This window comes from Protobothrops mucrosquamatus, unplaced genomic scaffold (assembly GCF_001527695.2).
Source record: "Protobothrops mucrosquamatus isolate PMUCROS unplaced genomic scaffold, P.Mucros_1.0 scaffold1852, whole genome shotgun sequence".
NCBI classification, from domain to species: domain Eukaryota; kingdom Metazoa; phylum Chordata; class Lepidosauria; order Squamata; family Viperidae; genus Protobothrops; species Protobothrops mucrosquamatus.
This window is the reverse complement of record NW_015387982.1, coordinates 15,434-37,850: the sequence shown is the minus strand read 5'-3', so window position 1 is coordinate 37,850 and position 22,417 is coordinate 15,434. Positions and strand designations below refer to the sequence as shown.

General features: G+C 47.2%; 2 protein-coding genes across 2 annotated transcripts; both read right to left on the bottom strand.

The window, feature by feature from the left end:
• Nucleotides 1-1,852: 1,852 nt before the first annotated feature.
• AGTRAP (angiotensin II receptor associated protein) lies at nt 1,853-15,848 on the bottom strand. Its single transcript, XM_015823376.1, has 5 exons — nt 15,783-15,848; nt 7,765-7,799; nt 6,970-7,081; nt 5,634-5,835; nt 1,853-2,490 (listed from the first exon to the last, which is right to left on the bottom strand). Exons 1-5 carry the CDS (start codon nt 15,807-15,809, stop codon nt 2,378-2,380), a joined length of 489 nt encoding a protein of 162 aa, XP_015678862.1. The 5' UTR covers nt 15,810-15,848; the 3' UTR covers nt 1,853-2,377.
• Nucleotides 15,849-17,817: 1,969 nt separating this feature from the next.
• Nucleotides 17,818-21,433, bottom strand: DRAXIN (dorsal inhibitory axon guidance protein). Its single transcript, XM_015823372.1, has 5 exons — nt 21,079-21,433; nt 20,261-20,557; nt 20,000-20,080; nt 19,766-19,855; nt 17,818-17,930 (listed from the first exon to the last, which is right to left on the bottom strand). Exons 1-5 carry the CDS (start codon nt 21,431-21,433, stop codon nt 17,818-17,820), a joined length of 936 nt encoding a protein of 311 aa, XP_015678858.1.
• Between the last annotated feature and the right edge of the window lie 984 nt (nt 21,434-22,417).

Below are 22,417 nucleotides of genomic sequence, written 5' to 3'. Positions count from 1 at the left end.
AGTCAAGTTTTACCTACAATAGAGGACTGGAGAGTGAAGGTTTCGCATCTTGCTGAAATGGCAAAGATCTCGGCTTATTTGAAGGATCATTCAAATGAACAATTTTTATCAATATGGAGAAGATGGATTGTTTATATTCAAAATAAGCATAGAATGGTGGAATATAGGTTAGGTTTTTAGATAAAAAATTTTTTCTTTTTATATATATACATATATTTCACCTACTTATGTAGAATTATATTTTGTGGAGTTAGGGATATTAATATAAGGTTACTTTTAGATGAATAGTATCCTGGGATTAGGTTTGGGAAGTCCGGGTGGGGGGTGGGGAGGGGGTTTTTCAATTGTGATGTACTTGTGATTGCTTTTTTTTCTTATGTTGAAAATAATAAAAAAAAATTTGAAAAAAAAAAAAAAAAGAGAAAGGAAAAGTTGCAATGTTGTGTTCCAATCACTTCCCTTTTATTTATTTCTATTTATTTGAATAGACTGGACAATCACCTGTCTGAGATGGTCTAGGTCTAGGACGTTCTCCTGCTTGAGCAGGGGGCTGGACTAGAAGACCTCCAAGGTCCCTTCCAGCTCTATTCTATTCTAATTTCTATTGAAGCTGAAGTGACTCTGGGCGTCTCAAAGCTTCGAACCACAAAGGCAAGCATCTGAATTTTGATTACATGACTATGGGTACGCTGCAAAGGTCGTAAGTGTGAAAAATGGTCATAAGTCACATTTTTCAGTGCGGTTGTAACTTTGAACGGTCACTAAATGAACAGTTGTAAGTCAAAGACTAGACAGCATTCAGGCTCCTTGTCTATCACTCACCATTTAAAAAAAAAACTTTGGGGGAGATGTTGGGGTCCCCAAACAACCAAATTTTAGCTACATTCTTCCTGCTTCCAAAAACAAGGCTGGATTGTCCTCCCCGAGCATAAAAACAGTACTTTTCTCATAAGCCAAGGAATTCAGGTGGACAGGTCTCTCAGGGAGACATCAAGTGTGTGAGAGAGAAAAATAACCTATGTTTCTCAACAAACCTGGTTTGTTTTAAACACTAGTGTTCCAATTGATAAAAATAAATCCTCTAAATTTGCCAGGATGGAAAGTAAACAACAACAACAAAAACCACAGGAAAAAAACCAGAAACAAGGCTTGTAAAAATCTCCATAGCAGGAGAAGACAAACTAAAATGCAAAATTACACTGTCCTATTCTTGCATTTTTCCCTTTGCTTTTTAATTTTAGCAAAACTGTCTTTTTTTAAAAAATTTTTTTTGACATTTCTTCAAACCAAGCTGCCTTTTGATCACACCTTAAAATCCTTTGTCTGCGGTCATTTGCTTCAACGCCCTGTTATAATTTGCCACAATGGGGAATTTCCCATAAAGCAATTTTCCCCTCCATTGTGTTCAGCCCCAACACCCATCATTCCCACCCTCGCTGGGAATGCTGGGAGCTGTAATCCAAGCCCCCTCCTCCAGACTCCAGAAAGAAACCCAGACTGTGAAAATTGCAATCAAAAGAAAATATTAGCGGGGGACATTTTTTTAAAAAGGGTTTCGGCAGTAAATAAATCTTCTGAAAAAAAAGAACAGGACTGAAGGGCATCCTTCAAATTCACCCTTTTTTTTTTTTAGTTGAGGCAGCTCCAGGTCTTATTGACAGTGGTTGATGGGAGTTGGAGTACAGCTTGGATGGCACAAGACCCCTTCCCCAATTTAGCATTTTTCCTTTTTATTTTTCCCTCCCAAACTGCTTCTTCGTGAGGACCACGGAAATCTACCAACTCAGCCCCAGCGAAAAGCCACGGAGACCTTTGAGAATTGATTGAGAAACATTTTATTAAAAAAGAAAAAAGCTTTTTTAATTGTCCCTGAAAACCAAATTCCAGAGAAAAAGAAAACGAAGGCACTCTAAGCGATCGATGGGAATAGAGGAGCCGCGGTTTAAGGCAAGGCTGGAGATAAAAGTTCACCACTTCTCTCTATGACCTTCAGCCGTTCCTCCAACCGCCATCTTCTGCAAACATCAGCCAGGCCAGGTTGGCCACTGTTGCCACGAGCCATGTAGGACGACACCGCGGAAAAGCTACGCCTTTTCCCTGTTGAAAAGCACATTTTGAGGGGGACGTCTGTCAAGTCTGTGCGAAGACGCTGATTTAGAAACTCGGCAACTGAGGCAAGAGGCGAAAAAATGGAGGGACCCCGTGGGAATATTCACATTTTAAGATCTTCCTCACAGATGGAGGCTCAGCCGGAGAGCGTCGTCTGAAAGGAGAAACTTTCCCTCAAGTGTCTCCCCCCGAACCCCACACCAGGAGAGAACGGGGCGAGTCTCCTTTCCAAAGAGGGACCGGTTGCTTCAGATCCCCCCAAAGGCCGTCAGTAAGAGGGTGGTTGGGCTCCCCTGCTAGCCACGTCGGGGTACGGGCGCGGCGGGTCTGGCGTCTCAATGGACTGGTAGGCGCTGGTATCCTGGCTGACGCCGAGCACACCTGCAAAGGTGAGATTGAAAGACATTTTAGTGGGAAGGCCTCGCCTCTCTCCCAGTCAGATAGATAGATAACCTTTATTGCCATTTTTTATTGTGGGCATGACACACACTGAAAATGAAATTTAGTTGCCCACTCTCAAAGTTTATGGCAAGATTGGTGTCTAGCAGCATCACCCACGGCAACTTAGCTGGATGGTTCCCCCCCCCCCACATCCAGTCAGAGCTGAAGAAGCTTTTTGGATGACAAGTGAAACGTCTTCAAAGAATCACTTAGATATGAGCCAGCCGTGTGCTGCAGCTGCCAAAAAGGCCAACACAGTGCTGGGCTGCATTAACAGAGGGATAGAATCAAGATCACGTGAAGTGTTAATACCACTTTACAAGGCCTTGGTAAGGCCACACTTGGAATACTGCATCCAGTTTTGGTCACCACGATGTAAAAAAGATGCTGAGACTCTGGAAAGAGTACAGAGAAGAGCAACAAAGATGATTAGGGGACTGGAGGCTAAAGCATACAAAGAAAGGCTGCTGGAATTAGGTATGTCTAGTTTAACGAAGAGAAGGGCGAGGGGGGACATGATAGCAGTGTTCCAATATCTCAGGGGGATATTGAAGAGGGAGTCAAGCTATTCTCCAAAGCGCCTGAAGGCAGGACAAGAAGCAATGGATGGAAACTAACCAAAGAGAGAAGCAACCTAGAACTAAGGAGAAACTTCCTGACAGTCAGAACAATTAAACAATGGAACAATCTGCCTCCAGAAGCGGTGAATGCTCCAACACTGGAAGTTTTTAAGAAGGACTGGACAGCCATTTGTCTGAAATGGGTGTAGGTTTTCCTGCCTGAGTAGGGAGTTGGACTCGATGACCTCCAAGGTCCCTTCCAACTTTATTATATTATTATTATTATTATTATTATTATTATTATTATTATTATTATTATTATTATTATTATTATTATTATTATTATTATTATTATTATTAGAAAACCAAGAAAGTCCAGCTGCCTCCTGAAAAAGCACTTTTTGGATAAGTATGACCTGGATGATGGAGAATCTCCATGGACACTTAGCTAGATGTATTTGGCTGGCAGTCTCTGCATGGAGAAATGTGTTTAGGCACCACGCAATTCTTGCTACCCCAAATGGCATTGGCTGGGTTGACTTTGGTTCGGCACAGCCAAACCCTGTGTGAACAGGGCCTCGTAGCTACAACTGGTTGCAGCACCAAATTAACAAAATTCAACCTGCTATAGTCTAAATCAGGGGTAGGCAACCGTGGCTCTTTTATGATTCGTGGACTTCAACTCCCAGAATTCCTGAGCCAGCCTGGCTCAGCTTGGAAACCTCTCCCTTTCCCCTCAGGGTGGCTGGCTCAGGAATTCTGGGAGTTGAAGTCCACCAGTCATAAAAGAGCCAAAGTTGCCTACCCCTGGTCTAAATTAAAACACTGACAAAATGTCAACCGATTAACGGAAGCCAAGCCAAAGGATGTGTGGTAAAATAAAACCTCCCAAGCAGGAGGCAGTCCACCTTAAAAGAGGCTCATTTCCTTCGGGACACTCGTAAGCAGGTCCAGAGAACAACACACAAACTGGGGATGAATTGGTTTCAAAACCTGGAGCTCTTATAATACAGTGTAATACAGTGGCCATCTTGGAGAATCTGAGAAAAATATAGCTGGAAGCAGCTCCGTGCCTGAATAGGGACACATCTGAATATTATGGGATTCCTAAACCTCAGCAGTTGTTGGCAAGGGGTGGAGAATGATGGGACCTGTAGTCCATTCCCATTGCCACCAGACCATGTTAGGCAATTTGATGCTTAGATGGAGCAAGGAGGCATGGAAACATGTGTCTGGACCCACTTCCAGTTTATAATTTTTCTAAGGAGCTGGAAACAGTGTGTGAGGCTGGGAAGGGAGGCCTGATCCTGCCCAGGTCTCCATGTCTTCTGAGAGAGTGCAAAAAACAAAAAACAAAAAACACACAGACATTTGCACCATTATTCCCCACTTAATAACTCCTCTCGCTTCAGCAAAATTAGGGCTCCCAGGTGTAGAAACAGTAAATACTTGGGTCTGGAATTGAGGAGGCAGCTGATCACACACCTTTCCAAAATCTTGCTTTAATATTGCACATTTACAGCCTCCGTGTTACGGGACAGGTATCTAAATAAAGTCCCAGTTGTGCTCCCCTGTTGCAGGGAAAAAAAGCTAGCTTCTTTAGACGCCTGGAAGAAGATGCTGCACCCATGAAGACACTCTTGAGGTTTGGAGGGGTTTGTGCCTCCAGTTATGGAGCTTCTAACAGCAGGGGGAGAAGAGGGAGAACATGGATGAGGAAGAGAAGGTGGAGGAGAAGATGGAGTTGGAGGAGAAGGACAAGAAAAAAAAGAAGATGGGGAGAAAATGAAGGCGAAGGAGAAAAAGAAGGGGAAGGAGAAATGGGGGAGAAAAGATGATAGAGAAAGTGAAGATGGAGGAGATGGATGAGGAAGAGAAGATGGAGGAGAAGATGGAGGAGAAGGACAAGAAGAAAGAAGATGGAGGAGAAAATGAAGGAGAAGGTGAAGAAGAAGGAGCAGGAGAACAAGAATATGGGGAGAAAAGATGATGGAGAAAACGAAAATGGAAGAGAAGATGGATGAGGAAGAGAAGATGGAGGAGAAGGACAAGAAGAAAGAGAGGATGGAGGAGAAAATGAAGGAGAAGGAGGAGGAGAACATGGATGAGAAAGAGAAGATGGAGGAGAAGATGGGGGAGACACTTTGCAAGCAACAAGCCACAATCCAAGGGAAACCGCCAATAAATGAAAGAGAAAGTTGACTTCAAAAGCCACGTAGGAGGGGAAAAGGGTTGGGGTCACTACTATCCCGGATCAAGCAGCTGGCCGGTGGGCTCTCCAGCTCTGCAAAGGAAGAGAAACCAAATAAAAAAAAGACCCTCCAGAACTGGCCGGAGCGCAGGGCGGAAGCGGGCAAAGCCGAGGAACCGAGGGCCAGAGAGCGCTGGAAAAGCAAGCACAACAACCGATCATTCCTAGTTGAGCAGGAAAACCGACCGAGTGGACGAAAACTCCCCTCCGGGGGAGACAAGGACCATCCGTGCCCAGGATGGTTTTGGAGACGTGAGACCGTCCCAGCTTACCTAGGTTCAGGGCATATTCTCCTCCCCGTTCACGGTACATCTGGTAGGCGAAGAAGCAGGAGAGAGGCTTGAGCAGGAGGCTAAAAATGGCCATGCCGGTGCAAAAGCGCATGGTGTCGGTCAGCCTCGTTTCCGCCACCTGGTAGTAGAGGCTGAAGTGGACAATGTCGGTCAGGATGGTCAACAGCAAGCCGGTCAGGAACTGGAGAAGGAAACACAGCCAAAGAGCATCGTCAACAGAATAGAACCGAATAGCAGAGTTGGAAGGGACCTTGGAGGTCTTCTAGTCCAACCCTCTGCTCAAGCAGGAGAGACTGTACTATTCTGGACAAACGGATGTTCAGTCTCTTCTTCAAAACCTCCAGTGTTGGAGCATTCACAGCTCCAAGAGGCAAGACCTTCCACTGGTTGATTGTCCTCACTGTCAGGAAGTTTCTCCTTAATTCCAGGTTGCTTCTCTCCTGGATTAGTTTCCATCCGTTGCTTCTTATCTTCTGGTGCTTTGGAAACTAGCTTGACCCCCTCCTCTTTGTGGTAGCCCCTCAAATACTGGAAGACTGCTATCATGTCCCCCCTCGTCCTTCTTTTCACTAGACTTAGCTAATTCCTGCTGCCATTCTTCGTATGCTTTATCCATCTCTGCAGCTCTTCTCTGCACTCTTTCTAGAGTCTCAGCATCTTTTATAGAATAGAGTAGAATAGAATAGAATAGAATAGAAGAGAGTAGAGTAGAGTAGAGTAGAATAGAGTAGAGTAGAGTAGTGTAGAGTAGAGTAGAATAGATTAGAGTAGAGTAGAGTAGAGTAGTGTAGAGTAGAGTAGATTAGAGTAGAGTAGAGTAGAGTAGAGTAGAGTAGAGTAGAGTAGAGTAGAGTAGAGTAGAGTAGAGTAGAATAGAATAGAGATTGGAATGGATTGAATTGAATATAAGATAGGATAGGACAGGAGAGAACAGAACAGAACAAAATAAAGATATTGGAATGGAATGGAATGGAATGGAATAGAATAGAATAGAATAGAATAGAATAGAATAGAATAGAATAGAATAGAATAGAATAGAATAGGTTTATTGTCACTTTAAATGCACACTAATCAGCATCCATGAAAATGAGATTTCGTTGCATACGGCTCTCAAAGGATCACCACCTCCAATCTACACTGCATAAAGAACAACATGGTGACCAAAACTGGAGGCAACATTCCAAGTGTGGCCTTAACAAGGCCTTGTAAAGAGGTACTGACCACTTTATACAGCTAACCCCAACTTCTGCCAGGCTCCCCGTTCTCAACCAGCCCTTCCGGCTACCAAATCAAAGCCCCACAAAGATTCACAAACCATGAAGATGGCATCCACGGAGTCACGCTGCGCAATCGCCCAGACGCCCAGGGCCAAGACGGTGAAGTTACTCCAGCTGTAGGTTTGTGGTAACCAAACATCCATGCAGCCCCTGCAAGCAGAAGACAGTTTGATCTGTGCCCTCTGCCATCCCAACCTACCTCACAGGGTTGTTGTGAAGGAAAGTAGGAGCAGCACTATAAACACTACCCGGGGCAGGATATAAATCTAAATAATAAAGTACAGGGAATCCTCGACTTACAACCGTTCATTTAGTGACCATTCACAAAGTTACAATGGCACTGAAAAAAGTGACTTATGATCGTTTTTCATGCTTATGTCCATTGCAGCATCCCCAGGGCCACGTGATCAAAATTCAGAGGCTTGGCAACTGACTCGTACTTATGACGGTCGCAGCGTCACATGATCCCCTTTTGCGACCTCCTGACAAGCAAAGTCAATGGGGGAAGCCGGATTCACTTAACAACCATGCTATTAACAACTGTGGCAAGGAAGGTCATAAAATGGGGCAAAACTCATTTAACTGTCTCACTTAACAACAGAAATATTTGGCTCAATTGTGGTCATAGGTCGAGGACCACCTATAATAATGTAACTTAAAGGTAATAATAATCAGAATAGAGCTGGAAGGGACCTTGGAGGTCTTCTAGTCCAGGGCTTTTCAACAAGTGGTACGGGTACCATCTGTGGTGCATTGGCACCTGGCAGGTGGTATGCGACCATCCTAGAAAACAACCTCCCCCCCAAATTCTAGAGCGCGACTATGTCACTCACCATATGGTCAAGAGCCAGTGAACCAGGACAATTGCCTAAAAATGAAACAGAAGGAATTAAATACCCATTTTGACCAACTTTTCTTGTTCCAAGGACATTCATTGGGAACATTCATCGATGTCTCTTTTCGGCCAAATTCCTACGAATTCCAGATGTGTGTTTTTTTGGTTTTTTTTTGTTTAAAGGGAACCCTTTAAAAGCCCAAATCAACTCAGTTTTGGATCTGGGCTAATCTGGAGGGGCACCAGGTTGGTGACAGGGGTTGTGCAAAAATACACACTCGCTTACCCACACACACACTTGAATGAAGCTTCACACCAGTGTGCCAAATTTGCGCTATTCTGAGATACTGCTTGCTGCTACATTCCTCCAAACTCAGCGATAAAAATAACATGCCCTAATTATTTAACACATCTATTTTATGTGGAAAGGACTTACAAACCCTAATCTGTTTTATTCCGTATATAAAATTGATTTCAAGCATCATTAGCTCAGTGAATTATCTCAGCTATGGTGGTGAGGAATTCCTTCAAAACCAGGAAACAGGAAGTTTGCATCTATGACCCCACATGAGCAAGCAAGCAACAAGGCCAATATTATTCATTTTTAAAAAATATTTTTTTCACATGTCACACGTTCCCCACGGCTGGCTCTAGGCAGTTTTAAAAAAACAACCCAAAACTGTAACACAATTAGTCATGCCACCAGATTGCAGATCCAGCAAAAATGAAAACATCTGGGCAGGCACATTAAACCAAGAGAATTTTAAAAAATAACCATTTCAGATCCAGAGCGCAATTTCATTTAAGCCTGTGGCATGAATCACGCTGGTTGGCATTTCAGGAACCACAAAAAAGCCACTCAACAACCAATAAATCAACATTGTGCCTTAAGATTCAGGAATAATAAACCAGTTGCACAGGTGTATACGAGCACATCTGGAAAAATGCAGATATTATTCATCTCTGAATAATATCTGCAGAAGTGAATCCATTTTTTAAAAACAAAACAAAACATGCTTAGTTCCTAAAATTTCACCCGGCCAGGAAAAGAGGCTTAAAAACCACAAGGGTCTCCTTTTATGCCAAATTCCCCAAAATGTCTTCCTTCCTGCAGTCAAATCTACATTGAAATATCTTTCACTTTCTTCTTGAACAACTTCCCATCTCAAATGCTGGAATTTGCTAATAGATGATTAAGCTTTTTTTTCCCCCTTGCATTCTTAAAAAATACTTCCAGGCAAGCCTTGAACGGCCTTCCTTTACTTCTAAACTGCTCCTATCCTGGCTTAAAATTCTGATTTGTAGCCTGGAAATAAATGTTCCTAAATTCATTTCTGAAGGACTTTTAACTTTTTTTTAGTGGTAGCTAAAATGTAGACTACGAAGATAGAAATACGGATAAATTGTCATGTTTCCATGCCAACTACCTGCTATTAATTCTTTTTCAAAAGTCCTAAAGGAGAGAAACATAGCGGGATGTATTTATCATTTATTTCGTCTTGGGGGGGGGGAAAATCTGATTATATGAGCCGGCAAGTCTTTCAGAGGGCTCTCGCAGAAGATCCACCCATAAAAAGCTGCTCAGTTAATTAAAATCCACCCGGGGTGTTTAGAGGGCAACGTTATTAAAATGAAAAGCCCCAGTGCACGTGCAGAGCACATTCGACAAATTTAATTGCCCCCTTGCGGCTTCCAAAATTAAAATAGGAGTGGGAGGGCTGTCTGTGCCTGCAGGGAGGGAAATAAATGTTTCATAATCCTTAATTGCATTTTCCCCATAAAAACCACAATTTTAAAAAAGAAAAAAGAAAAACAAGAGACGGCAGCTTTTACAAACATCCAGATCGCTTTGCAAGCGTTCCCAGTTCCAAATTGCTTAGCGTAATTTTTACGGATGTTTTTCACGCCTGTCCCAGACCCCGAAGGCTGTGCAATTCCACATTTATTATTATTTATTGCACATATTTACACGGCTGGCCAATTCACACACGGGTGGCTTAACTCCCATAGTGTCCAATTGCTGTCCCATCTGCCAATTGTTCCTTTTGCTAGGTCCAGACCGTCACTCATGCTTTAATCACCTCGTGACTTGATTACGGCAACACACTCTATCTGGGGCTGCCCTTGAAGACCATCTGAAGGCTTCAAGGGGTCCAGACTGCAGCAATAGAAAGTAGCAACTGGCAGGAACATGGGTCTTCTCTGTCCTGGCACCTCGACCCTTGGGCATCTGGATGATGCGAATGATCAGCAGGCCAAGGGTGGGTTGCTAGTTGTGTTTGTATACGTTTTTCCTCTGTGTGTGTGTGTGTTGTTCATCAGATTTACCATCCTGTTTGCTGCTATAGTGTAGCCTCTGTTTTTGATCGAATACTGGTTTTGTATTTATGCTGCAAGTAACCAAGGATTGGTTTGTGGAAGGAAGGAAGGAAGGAAGGAAGGAAGGAAGGAAGGAAGGAAGGAAGGAAGGAAGGAAGGAAGGAGAGATGGGATGGATAGATTAGTGGATGGATGGATGGATGAATGGAAGGAAGGAAGGAAGGAAGGCCTTCAAAGCAAATCTTTAGAGAAGTGCCAAGATTCTTATCACAATCCTAAGGAGAAGCTTTTCCAAATCATTATCGTGCCCAAACAAAATTTAAGCCAGGAAGTAAGAGCAGGACACACACCCATACACCCATTCCCAGAATGAGGAAGGAAAGGAAATTTGGGCAATGCTGAGGGAATCATCCGCCTGACTCTGGGCCCCAGGAGAGCCTACCCTATGACTTCAAGGCAGGTAAAAAGAATCTGGCAATTCTGGTTGTTGTTTTTCCCCCCTTCTGCCCGCTCTGCATCTCCCTTGCTTTTCGGTGTCAGGCTTTCCTTGTGGGGCATCTGAGCCATCCGCTTGAAAACAAATGACTCAAGTGTGCATTTCCACACACACCGGGAAGAAATGGCCTGGCCTGGGTGGGGGAACCCCACGGATTCTCTGTCACTTTTTAGGCAATTGTGAAATTTGGGCAGACGCTCAGACGGGCTGCTGAGTTAACAATTTCTTTGGGGCCAGCTTCTGCCACAGGAAACCAAGCAGAAGTGAAACTCCTTCGGCCCTTGCGCAAGTCTTTAAACTCTTTCAAGGTAGACTGCCTCTGAACAAAGGGGCTCTATTAATGTCTAGGGAGAGTCTCAGTCATCCAGGTCACGCTTGTCCCAAAGGTGTGTGTGTGTGTGTTTTCTTTTCAAAAGGCAACTGGACGTTTTCCCTTGGAGACGTTTCGCTTCGCATCCGAGAAGCTTCTTCAGTTTCCGACTGACGTTCACTCAGTTCAGTCGGAACCGAGGAAGCTCCTTGGATGAGAAGGGAAATGTTTTCAAATAAAAAAAAAACCCCAAGAAAGTCCAGTTGCCTTTTGAAAAAGCAACCCTGAAGTGCAATATTAGGGACAGTGCAATTGTGAACAGAATGTGAAGGATGTCTGTATCTAATATGTGTTCTTATTTGTAGTTTTTACTTGTATGTAGTGTGCACTGTGGACACCGCTTAATTTCGTTGTGAGTTACACAATGAGAATAAAGATATTCTATTCTATTCTATTCTATTCTATTCTATTCTATTCTATTCTATATTCTATTCTATATTCCATTCCATTCCAATCTCTCTTCATTCTATTCCAGTGATGGCGAACCTTTTAGAGACAGAGTGCCCAAACTGCAACCCAAAACCCACTTATTTATCGCCAGGTGCCAGGTGGACGTGGCCCACTGGGTGGGTGTGGCTGTCGTGGTCATGGCCCTGGGTGGGTATGGCCAAGGTGGGCATAGTCACCTTGATGTTGCTCATAGGGAGGGACGCCTGTGGGGGCTGGGCAGGGTTGGGGGAGATCCAGGGAGTCTCTGCAGGTGGGGCAGTGGTAGGAGGCTCGTCCTGTGGGGTGAGGCGAGGCAAGGGGAGGCAGGGCAGGGGTGCCATTGTCGCAGGGCAAGGCAAGGCAGGGGCCAGGGCGGCTGCTGCCTGACACCATTGGCCACCGCACACAGAGGCCAGCGACTGCATGGGGGCCGACAGTGTCCGTCACCAGCCACAGCCTGCCGCCCCCTCGACCGGCGCATTCTGGGGCTCCGCAGCCCACCGCCAGCAGTTCAGAGAAGCCGCCTCTGAGCTGGACGGCCGGCCAACAGCTGTGGAGGTGATGCAGTGGGTCGTGCCCAGGAAAAGGAGAGCATGCAAGGCCAGGAGGGATGGGACAGGGGGGAGGGAAACCAGCCATGCCAGGATGCATCCAGCCACGTGGGACCTTGGTGAGTTAGCGGGCAGCTGGTTGAAGAGGGATGGTTGCCATCTCCGGGGCATGGCGCGCGTGCCCACAGAGAGGGCTCTGAGTGCTGCCTCTGGCATGCGTGCCATAGGTTCACCACCACTGTTCTATTCTATTCTATTCTATTCTATTCTATTCTATATTCTATTCTATATTCTATTCTATATTCTATTCCATGTTCCATATTCCATTCCATTCCATTCTCTACTTTACTCTACTCTACTCTATTCTACTTTAAATTTGGGACAGGTTCTATTAATCTACTTTTACCTTAAACTGTTTAGGTTCAGGAGCCAAACAGCCCAATGTTTACCAATCCTCGGGTCTTATCTAAATTATTTACAAACCACAAAACTCAGTAAAGGTTTTAAAAGTTTTTTCGTTTTAAATCAGAAAAAAAAAAGTGCACTTAAAAATCTCTGCTGCTGGATCAGTGCTGCTTCTTTTGTGCTCCCCTCGTTTGCAGAGTGTTAATTAACAGCCAAGCCAAGGAAAGAGTTAAGGCATCTCCCCCCCCCAATACATGATAAAGTTAATCAGTGTTGGTCTGTTAACCCCGGCCTGTGCCTCAAAGCCAGGACTACACAGGGGAAAAAAGCAAGTGTAACTTCTCACAGACAAAGAGACCCATTTTATTCAAAGACACCCAAAACGTTTTTTTCAAGGTTTCTGCGATTTCAGAAAATACAGTGTAACGGTATCACAAAACAGGAACCTCGATGAAAAGGGTTGTATCCTATTTGCAAGGTTACACTGCCGAGGCTGCGTTTAAAAATTGGCCCATCAAACTCGGGGTCAGATCCTGCCTTGTAGGGCAGGCTTTCTATCCAGAGGGCCAAGTTCAGCTACACAGGAAGAAATTGTGTGGCACCAAATTAGGGAGAGAAGATTTAAATCAGCATTTCTCAATTTAGCAACTTGAAGAGGTGCTGACTTCAACTCCCAGAATTCCCCAGCATAGCATAGCAGGTTGAGGAATTCTGGGAGTTGAAGTCCGCACTTCTCTTCAAACTCTGCCAAAGTTGAGAAACACTGTTTAAGCCACAGTTCGGAGCCCACCAAGTTTGCTTTCAGCTACACTTTAGTGCAAACCAGCATTGGAGGTGATGCAAAGTCGTGTGTTCCCTACCCCAACACACCTGCCTTACACCAGAGCCCCTGTGCAAGCACACCCACAAGGAGGCTGTCACTTGGGGACGGCCTACTTACTCCTCACTCACTTTCCACCCTCACCCCTCTTAGCAACACAACCACTTCCTGCAGTTTGTGCGCCAGAGATCTGTTGCACAGCACGTGCCAGGAAACTTAGGGCTTGGAGTCCACCCATGGGCTCATTCCCAAGACTTACAACGGCTCTCCCTTCTTCCCCCACCCCCCAGCTCGGGGGAAGAGCCAGCGTGCCTACCTTGCAGGGGTGTCAAGTGGATGGGCAGGCGGAAGCTTACCTTCACCCCAACTGCCAAGGTCTGCACGTTTGCAGCTGGACCCTACACACCCCTTTGCACGTACGTGTGTGTGTGTGTGTGTGTGTGTGTGCCACTTTCTTGCCCGCGGCTCTCCTCGCCCCTTTTGCCTTGGCTGACTTAGCCGAGCCGCCGGCCGGCAGGTGGCTCGGCTCCACTCCGCTCGCCCTGCACCCGTCCCCACGTTCCGCAACGCCCACCCGAGGCTCTCGCGTGTCTGCGGGGAGGCAGAGGGCAGACACGCATCCCGCCCGCCCGCCTGCCCGCCCGTCTTCCGGGTTTCTCCGACCCGCTGCCCCCGCGANTATTCTATTCTATTCTATTCTATTCTATTCTATTCTATTCTATTCTATTCTATTCTATTCTTCATTCCCATATTCTATTCTATTCTATTCTATTCTATTCTATTCTATTCTATTCTATTCTATTCTATTCTATTCTATTCTATTCTATTCCATTCCATTCCATTCCATTCCATTCCATATTCTATTATATTCTATTCTATATTCTATTCCATGTTCCATATTCCATTCCATTCCATTATCTACTTTACTCTACTCTACTCTACTCTACTCTACTCTACTTTAAATTTGGGACAAGTTCTATTAATCTACTTTTACCTTAAACTGTTTAGGTTCAGGAGCCAAACATCCCAATGTTTACCAATCCTAGGGTCTTATCTAAATTATTTACAAACCACAAAACTCAGTAAAGGTTTTAAAAGTTTTTTCGTTTTAAATCAGAAAAAAAAAGTGCACTTAAAAATCTCTGCTGCTGGATCAGTGCTGCTTCTTTTGTGCTCCCCTCGTTTGCAGAGTGTTAATTAACAGCCAAGCCAAGGAAAGAGTTAAGGCATCTCCCCCCACCCCCCAATACATGATAAAGTTAATCAGTGTTGGTCTGTTAACCCCGGCCTGTGCCTCAAAGCCAGGACTACACAGGGGAAAAAAGCAAGTGTAACTTCTCACAGACAAAGAGACCCATTTTATTCAAAGGCACCCAAAACGTTTTTTTCAAGGTTTCTGCAATTTCAGAAAATACAGTGTAACGGTATCACAAAACAGGAACCTCGATGAAAAGGGTTGTATCCTATTTGCAAGGTTACACTGCCGCAGCCTCCCTGCGTTTAAAACGGTTAGCCCATCAAACTCGGGGTCAGATCCTGCCTTGTAGGGCAGGCTTTCTATCCAGAGGGCCAAGTTCAGCTACACAGGAAGAAATTGTGTGGCACCAAATTAGGGAGAGAAGATTTAAATCAGCATTTCTCAATTTAGCAACTTGAAGAGGTGCTGACTTCAACTCCCAGAATTCCCCAGCATAGCATAGCAGGTTGAGGAATTCTGGGAGTTGAAGTCTGCACTTCTTCAAACTCTGCCAAAGTTGAGAAACACTGTTTAAGCCACAGTTCGGAGCCCACCAAGTTTGTTTTCAGCTACACTTTAGTGCAAACCAGCATTGGAGGTGATGCAAAGTCGTGTGTTCCCTGCCCCAACACACCTGCCTTACACCAGAGCCCCTGTGCAAGCACACCTACAAGGAGGCTGTCACTTGGGGACGGCCTACTTACTCCTCACTCACTTTCCACCCTCACCCCTCTTAGCAACACAACCACTTCCTGCAGTTTGTGCGCCAGAGATCTGTTGCACAGCACGTGCCAGGAAACTTAGGGCTTGGAGTCCACCCATGGGCTCATTCCCAAGACTTACAACGGCTCTCCCTTCTTCCCCCACCCCCCAGCTCGGGGGAAGAGCCAGCGTGCCTACCTTGCAGGGGTGTCAAGTGGATGGGCAGGCGGAAGCTTACCTTCACCCCAACTGCCAAGGTCTGCACGTTTGCAGCTGGACCCTACACACCCCTTTGCACGTACGTGTGTGTGTGTGTGTGTGTGTGTGTGTGCCACTTTCTTGCCCGCGGCTCTCCTCGCCCCCAAACGGAACCGACTGAATCGGCTCGGCGGCCGGCCGTCCACCGAGCCGAGGTGAGGCGAGCGGGACGTGGGCAGGGGTGCAAGGCGTTGCGGGTGGGCTCCGAGAGCGCACAGACGCCCCTCCGTCTCCCGTCTGTGCGTAGGGCGGGCGGGCGGACGGGCGGGCAGAAGGCCCAAAGAGGCTGGGCGACGGGGGCGCTGGAAGCGCGCCCCGATCCTCTCCGCAAGCCAGATTTCCCCTCCTGGGTCAAGAGGGTCGTGGGAACGCGCCCTCCCGGGGGACTCGCACTGCCTCCGCACCTGGCCAGGTTAAATCTCGACCTACCTTCAAGTTAACGGCGGGGATCTCCATACCGAAGGAGCCTGGAGCTACCGCCGCCTTCCCCTTCTTCTTTCCCGGCCAGCCCCGCCCCGGCCTGCCTCCGTCCCTTCTCCTCCTCCTCCTCCTCCTCCTCCGGGAAGGGCAGCCCCAAAGTCCGGCCCGCCCGCGAAGCGGAGCCGCTCCGGAGCGACGCCTTCCCGAGGCAGCGAGCCTCTGAGCTTGTGCAGAGGGCTCTCTGTCTCGCTCGCTCTCTCCCTTCCATTGTAACACAGTCAGGTCGAGATACACAGGGTTGCAAAATAATCGCCTTGTAGCAACTTTCATTCTCCTTTTACTGCATTTGCCACTTGCAACCCCCACGGAGTCCAGCGTTCCTGTGGCTAAAAGCCGGACGGTGGGCCCCATCCTTACGACCTTGCTTGCCACCGTCCTTAAGTGAATCGCCGCCGTTGATGACTCACACCGTCGTTAAGCGAATCCAGATTCCCCACTGATTTTGCTGGTCCGAAGGGTGCAAAACAGGATGGCCTGACACCCTCCCCAGGATGCTGCGACCGTCGTAAATACGAGTCCAGTTGCCAAGCTTGTCTGAATTTTGATCACGCGACCATGGAGACGCTGCGACGGTCACTAAACGTGGAAAAAAAGGTCGTAAGTCGCTTTTTTCAGTGCCGTTGTAAATTCAAACGGTCACTAAATGAATACTGGGAGGATGGGAGAGGGGCAATTGTATTGGTTATAGTACCAAGTCCTGCTTGTGGTGGTCAAAAATACAGGTAGTCCTTGATTTACAATAGTTCATTTAGTGACCGTTCAAAGTTACAACAGCACGGAAGTGACTTAGGACCCTTTCTCACACTTATGACCGTTGCAGCATCCCCCCGCGGTCACGTGATCCAAATTCAGACGCTGGGCAATGGGTTCATACTTACGACGGTGGCTATGTCCCGGGTGTGTATGTGTGTGTGTCCCACAATCGATCCCCTTTGGCCACCTTCCGACAAGCTAAATCAACGGGGGAGGCCGGACTCACTTAACAACCAAGTTACTAACTGAAGAACCGCAGGGATTTCCTTAACAAATACGGCAAGAAAAGTCGTAAAATGGGGCAACACTCACTTAACAAAGGACTCACTCAGCGACAGAAATGTTGGGCTCGATTGTGGTCGTAAGTCAAGGACTGTCAGTATTTACAAAATACTTTTATTTATGCAGCTCTGTATCCGTGTATTTTACACGCAAGGGACTCGCACGCAATTTTTGTCTCCCTTGGAGGAATCTGCAGGGGGATAAACCACTGTGTCTGCCCTCCTCCCAGCTAAGTTTTTCAACATCTGTTTTAAACCCACCCAGCAGGCTTCTGGAAGTGCGTTGAGGAAAGGAGACCCAGAGGTGTTATTTTGAGAGGTGAAACTATTTATTCGAAACCGAAACATGCAAGCTGGACACAAGGGTTAGCCTCAGGCAGGGGTTCTCTGAAGGAAAGGGGTGCAAGCAAGAGAGCACACACCCCCAAACATAAAGGGGGAGGGTTTCCTTTCACTCGTGTTCTGCAAGTCAAGTTTCTAGTCCTGGTGGGTTTTTTTTTTAAATGCAGCTAAATACTACAGCAAACAAGTAAGTGCTTGGTGATTTTTCAAGTGTACCTACATTCCCTTCATTTTCAACTAGCAATTCAGTTTTACGGCTTTTCGTATTTTCTCAAGAAATACTTCGCTATGAGAGGGGGGCTGTTGCATCTCTGGATGAGACACTGAACCCCAATCTTTTTTTTTTTTTTTTTTGCAAATCCTGCCAGGCTCGACTCTCCTCTCAGCCTCCAGTCTCTCCCATGGCAGGGAACGCTGGAACGCTGACTCGCAAAGAGATACAGCAGGCAAACTCCAACTTTGGGGAAAAAAGGCCCAATTTATTTCAGAAAGTTTTCTTCCTCCCCCCCCCCACTTAATTCCAGTTGTGCCTTTGAGGTCGGTCCACCCCGAAAGTTATAAATTAAACGTGCCACACTTAGTCCCCCCCCATTAGTCTCTCTCTCTCTCTAGACATTAAGGAAGGACCCCTGATCGCCATCCGCAGAGTCTGGATCTACGCAGCGGCCTCTCCGTCGGACGACCCTGCGGTTCCGGTGGAATTTAGCGTAGCAGCGGAGACCTAGCGTGGGAGAGAAAAACTCGTGAGCAAAGAGCATAAAGATCTTGGCCAACTTGAACAATGGGCCCTATCCCACAAAATGCATTTTAATGTGGAGGAAAGCAAAGTGTTACACTTAGGCAGGAAAAACCAAGGGTTTGAGTACAGATTGGGCGAGGCCTGGCTCAAAAACAGCAACTGTGAGAGGGACCTCGGAGTCCTAGTGCAGGGGTCTTCAAACTTGGTCCTTTTAGGACTTGTGGGACTTCAACTCCCAGAATTCCTCAGCCAGGCACGCGTGCCTGGCTGAGGAATTCTGGGAGTTGAAGTCCACAAGTCCTAAAAGGGCCAAGTTTGAAGACCCCTGTCCTAGTCCAGGGCTTTTCAACCAGTGGTACGGGTACCACCTGTGGTACATTGGCACCTGGCAGGTGGGACGCGACCATCCTAGAAAAGTGGTAGCGGGGGAGGGAAAGGGGCTGAACCGGGGGCAGCACCGCACAAGCCTGAGCGAGCGATGGCTGGAGCTGCAGGGCTGTTGGGGCTCAGCAGAAGCGCCAGGATCAGCGCCAGGATCCAGCTGGAGCTCGGGGCAGATCCTGGTGCTTCTGCTGAGCCCAGAAGAAGCACCGATCAGCTGGAATGTTGCAGCCTCTCCAGGGTCTTGTGATTTACATTCAGATGCTTGGCAACTGATTCATATTTATGACGGTCACAGTGTCCCAGGGTCTTGTGAAGTGACCAAAACCTGCTGCAACCACCCAGCAGATGGGGGGAATAAAAACCAAACACCCCCCACCCCACCCCCGCTGCCAATCCTCAACAGAAATGCTCACAACAATGGAAACCTCGGACAGGAGGAAGAGCGCTGCCAGGTGGGCAGGCAGGTGTCTTGCTCGGCTGTGGCTTGGGGGGCACTTTTTTCAGTGCCATTGTAACTTCGAACAGTCACTAAGCGAACTGTTGTAAGTCGAGGACTACCTGTACTTTATCACTCCCCCCCTTTTTTTGGGGTCAAGTTTTTGACACCTTGCTAGGTGACTGGTGGTACTCGGATATTGCCATATCCTAAAAGTGGTACTATGGGTGAAAAGGTTGAAAAGCCCTGGACTAGTGGACAATCACTTGACCATGAGCCAGCAGTGTGCAGCAGCAGCAGCAGACAAAAAAGCTAATACAATCCTGGATTGTATGAACAGAGGCATAGAATCAAGATCACGCGAATTATTAATACCGCTTTATAAAACCCTAGTGAGGCCACACCTGGAATACTGCAGCCCATTTTGGTCACCATACTACAAAAAAGATGTTGAGAGTTTGGAAAAAAATCAGAGAAGAGCAAATAAGAGGATCCAAGGCCTGGAGACTAAAAGATACGAAGAACGGCTGCAGGACTTGGGTTTGGCTAGTCTAAAGACAAGAAGAAACAGGGGAGACATGATAGCAGATATTCCAGTATTTGAGGGGCTGTCACAAAGAAGAGGGGGTCAAATTATTCTCCAAAGCACCAGAGGGAAGGACGAGAAAAAATGGTTGGAAACTGATCAAAGAGAGAAGCAAGCTGGAATTAAGGAGAAACTTCCTGACAGTGAGGATAATTAATCAGCGGAACAGCTTGCCACCAGAAATCGTGACCGCTCCATCACTGGAGATTTTTAAGAAGAGGCTAGACAATCACTTGTCTGAAATGGTATAGGTTCTTCTTGAGCAGAGGGCTGGACTAGAAGACCTCCAAGGTCCCTTCCAGCTCTGTTCTATTCTAAGGGGAAAAGGTCCCAGAATGAGGAGGGCAATGCCACAACCTCTGATTCTTTGTAACTCCCTCCCCAAGAGACGGACTCCCCCTTTTCAAGTACCTTCGGTGCACATACAGTCGTCGTAACATTTGTTGTTAAGCCCCCGGTTGTGCAGCTTGCAGAGGTGTTCGCGCAAATCACAACAGCTACCTGTGCCGGGAACAAACGACCGGTTGAACAGACAGCCACAAGCAGCATCGAATCAGCCCGGTGGGGAACTTCTGCCCTCTCGTAAACCCAGACCCGTCGTTCTCCTTTCTGACGAGGCTAGTCCTCATGAAAAGCAGCACCCACCTGAGAGGCAGTCCAAGTGATGATCGCAGGACTCCCCCCCTTCGGCCGACGTGGTCTCGTTGCCGCTTTTAGCAGTCCGCCCTGGCAGGGCAACCGAGAGAAAGTAGAGGAAAACGGTTAAAAAAAAAAAAGGGGGTAGACTCTTCCTAACCATGGAGGCTCCGTCTAATCCTTGAGCCCGTCGGACGCCTCTTTTCGTGGATTTCCCCAACCCAGCCAGGTCTCCCTTTCAGGGCACCCCAGAGGTCAACAGGACTTTACCTTTTTTCCTGTCAGAAGTCCACAGGTCCAGCCTCAGGTCTTCGTAATCCGTCCAGTCAAAGAGGGTCATGTCCAAGGTGGGCATAACGTCCCCCTCTTGCCATTGGTGGAACTGGGGCTGGGAGGAGATGGCCCGGACAGGAAGGGGGTCCTCCGTCAACATCTGGGGCACAGGGCTGGGGAGGGAGGTGGGGGCCGAGCCAGCTGCAGCCCCTTCCCCATGGAAGGGCCAAAAATGGTCCACAAGGCTGCCCGGCTTCTTCACCAAGGCCCGGGGTCTCAATTTGGAGCCTTTCCCTGAAAAGAGGGGAAGAGCCAGAGCATTCAGAGGGAGTGCCATTCAGAGGGAGTGCTCCTGTCTGTGGAGGCTTTACAAAACTAAGAGCCCTGCAGGATCAGCTGGCGATTCGACCCAGGAAGGGCTTTTGTGGCCGCTAACCAAAGGGCCTTCGCGTTGGGGGGTCCCAGTTCACCTGGGCAGGTAGACTGCTCCTTACACTGGAGGTTCTCTCTCAGTGTCAGCCATTGCACAGCATACAGCCATCCTAAAAGACTGGGAAACGGACCTCAGAGGTCATCTATGCCTACCCTTCGCTCAACACCCTACTGCAGGGCAACGATAGCCCCTTTACGACCGGTGGACGTCAACTCCCAGAATTCCTGAGCCAGCAGAGCTGGCTCAGGAATTCTGGGAGTTGACGTCCACCGGTCTTAAAGGGGCCGTTGTTAGACAGACGCTGGTTAGACAAATGACCACTAAACTCAATCCCCCCTCCCATTGTGGGGGACTGGGACCCCCACTCTTCTCTGCCCCCTACCTTGGTGCTGTTTCAGCCTCTTCCTTCGCGTATGGCGCCGATGCACCTGGCCCTGCTTCCTCGCCCTTTCAGGTACCGGATTCTGATTCTCCTGCTCGGGGTACGGGACAGCAAACCCCACAAAGGCGCCTTTCTGCCGGAGGTCGGCCGGCCGTTCCACCCCCCTGGATTCTGCCCCCTCCAAGCTGGGACCACCGGCTGCTCTGGAGCCTGGAAACCCGGGCAGCATCTCATCGTGGTTTGTATGCTGGTTATCCAGCCCTTGTCTGTGTCGGTACGGGGCGACTCGCAAGGATTGCATCCAGGAATCCCGGCTGGGGAAGCGGTTGTCGTTTTCGGGGATGTTGGCGGCCATCGGAGAGAGGAGCAGTAGAGAGAAGAGCCAAAGGGAAGGACTAGCCATGTTTCCCTTCCCTGGAGAAATAAAAATAAGAAATGTATTTATTTATTAAAACAAACTTACATAGCTGCCCATCTCACACCTACCGTATTTCCCCGAAAATAAGACCTAACGGGAAAATAAACCCCAGCACGATTTTTCAGGATGCTCGTAATATAAGCCCTACCCCCAAAATAAGCCCCAGTTAAGATTGTCAACCAGAGGGACACATATAGTACATCCGTTGCAGCACATGACAGGCGTACTGAATTCCAAAATAATAATATTAATATACAATTAAATATAAATAAATATTGACATTATTGATTTGAATACATGTATTGTTGTACATGAAAAAAACAAGACCATCTGAAAATAAGTCCTAATGGGTCTTTTGGAGCAAAAATTAATATAAAACCAGGTCTTATTTTCGGGGAAATACGGTAGAGGTGGGACCTCCAGGATCAGAAAGCATCCTTCCTAGAGAGACACCGGTGGAAGATTGGGTGGGGGAAGAATATGCCGCTCCATCCGAACCAGCATTTATTCCAAACAATCCCACTCTAGGGTTGACCTTATCATAGAGATGGACAGTTAGAAAAGCACCTCTTTCCGATTGGACCACATACAATTAGTCCTCGAATAATGACCGCCGTTGAGCCCACTGTTGCTAAGCGAGACATTTGTAAAGTTAATTTTGCCCCATTTTACGACCGTTCGTGCCCCAGTTATTAAGTGAATCGCTGTTGTTGTGAAGTTAGTCCCCCGCGGGTTAAGTGAATCTGGTTTCCCCATTGAATTTGCTGGTCAGACGGTCGCAAAAGGGGATCACCTGACGCTGCGACCATCATAAATACGAGTCAGTTGCCAAGCATCTGAATTTTGATCACATGACAGGGATGCTGCAGCGGATGCGTAAAAAATGGTCACTTTTTTCAGTGCTGCTGTAACTTTGAATGG

Bases quoted from the DNA above. Each gene is read 5' to 3' on its own strand.
- DRAXIN (XM_015823372.1), bottom strand. From the start codon at position 21,433: ATGGCCGCCAACATCCCCGAAAACGACAACCGCTTCCCCAGCCGGGAT. The intron at 20,558-21,078 runs GTAGGGGGCAGA...CCCTCTTTTCAG, and splicing joins GAGGCTGAAACAGCACCAAG to GGAAAGGCTCCAAATTGAGA. The intron at 19,856-19,999 runs GTGGGTGCTGCT...TTCCCGGCACAG, and splicing joins TCACTTGGACTGCCTCTCAG to GTAGCTGTTGTGATTTGCGC.
- AGTRAP (XM_015823376.1), bottom strand. From the start codon at position 15,809: ATGGAGATCCCCGCCGTTAACTTGAAG. The intron at 7,082-7,764 runs GTGAGTGACATA...TTCTGCTTGCAG, and splicing joins CACTGGCTCTTGACCATATG to GGGCTGCATGGATGTTTGGT. The intron at 2,491-5,633 runs GTAAGCTGGGAC...TCACCTTTGCAG, and splicing joins AGAATATGCCCTGAACCTAG to GTGTGCTCGGCGTCAGCCAG.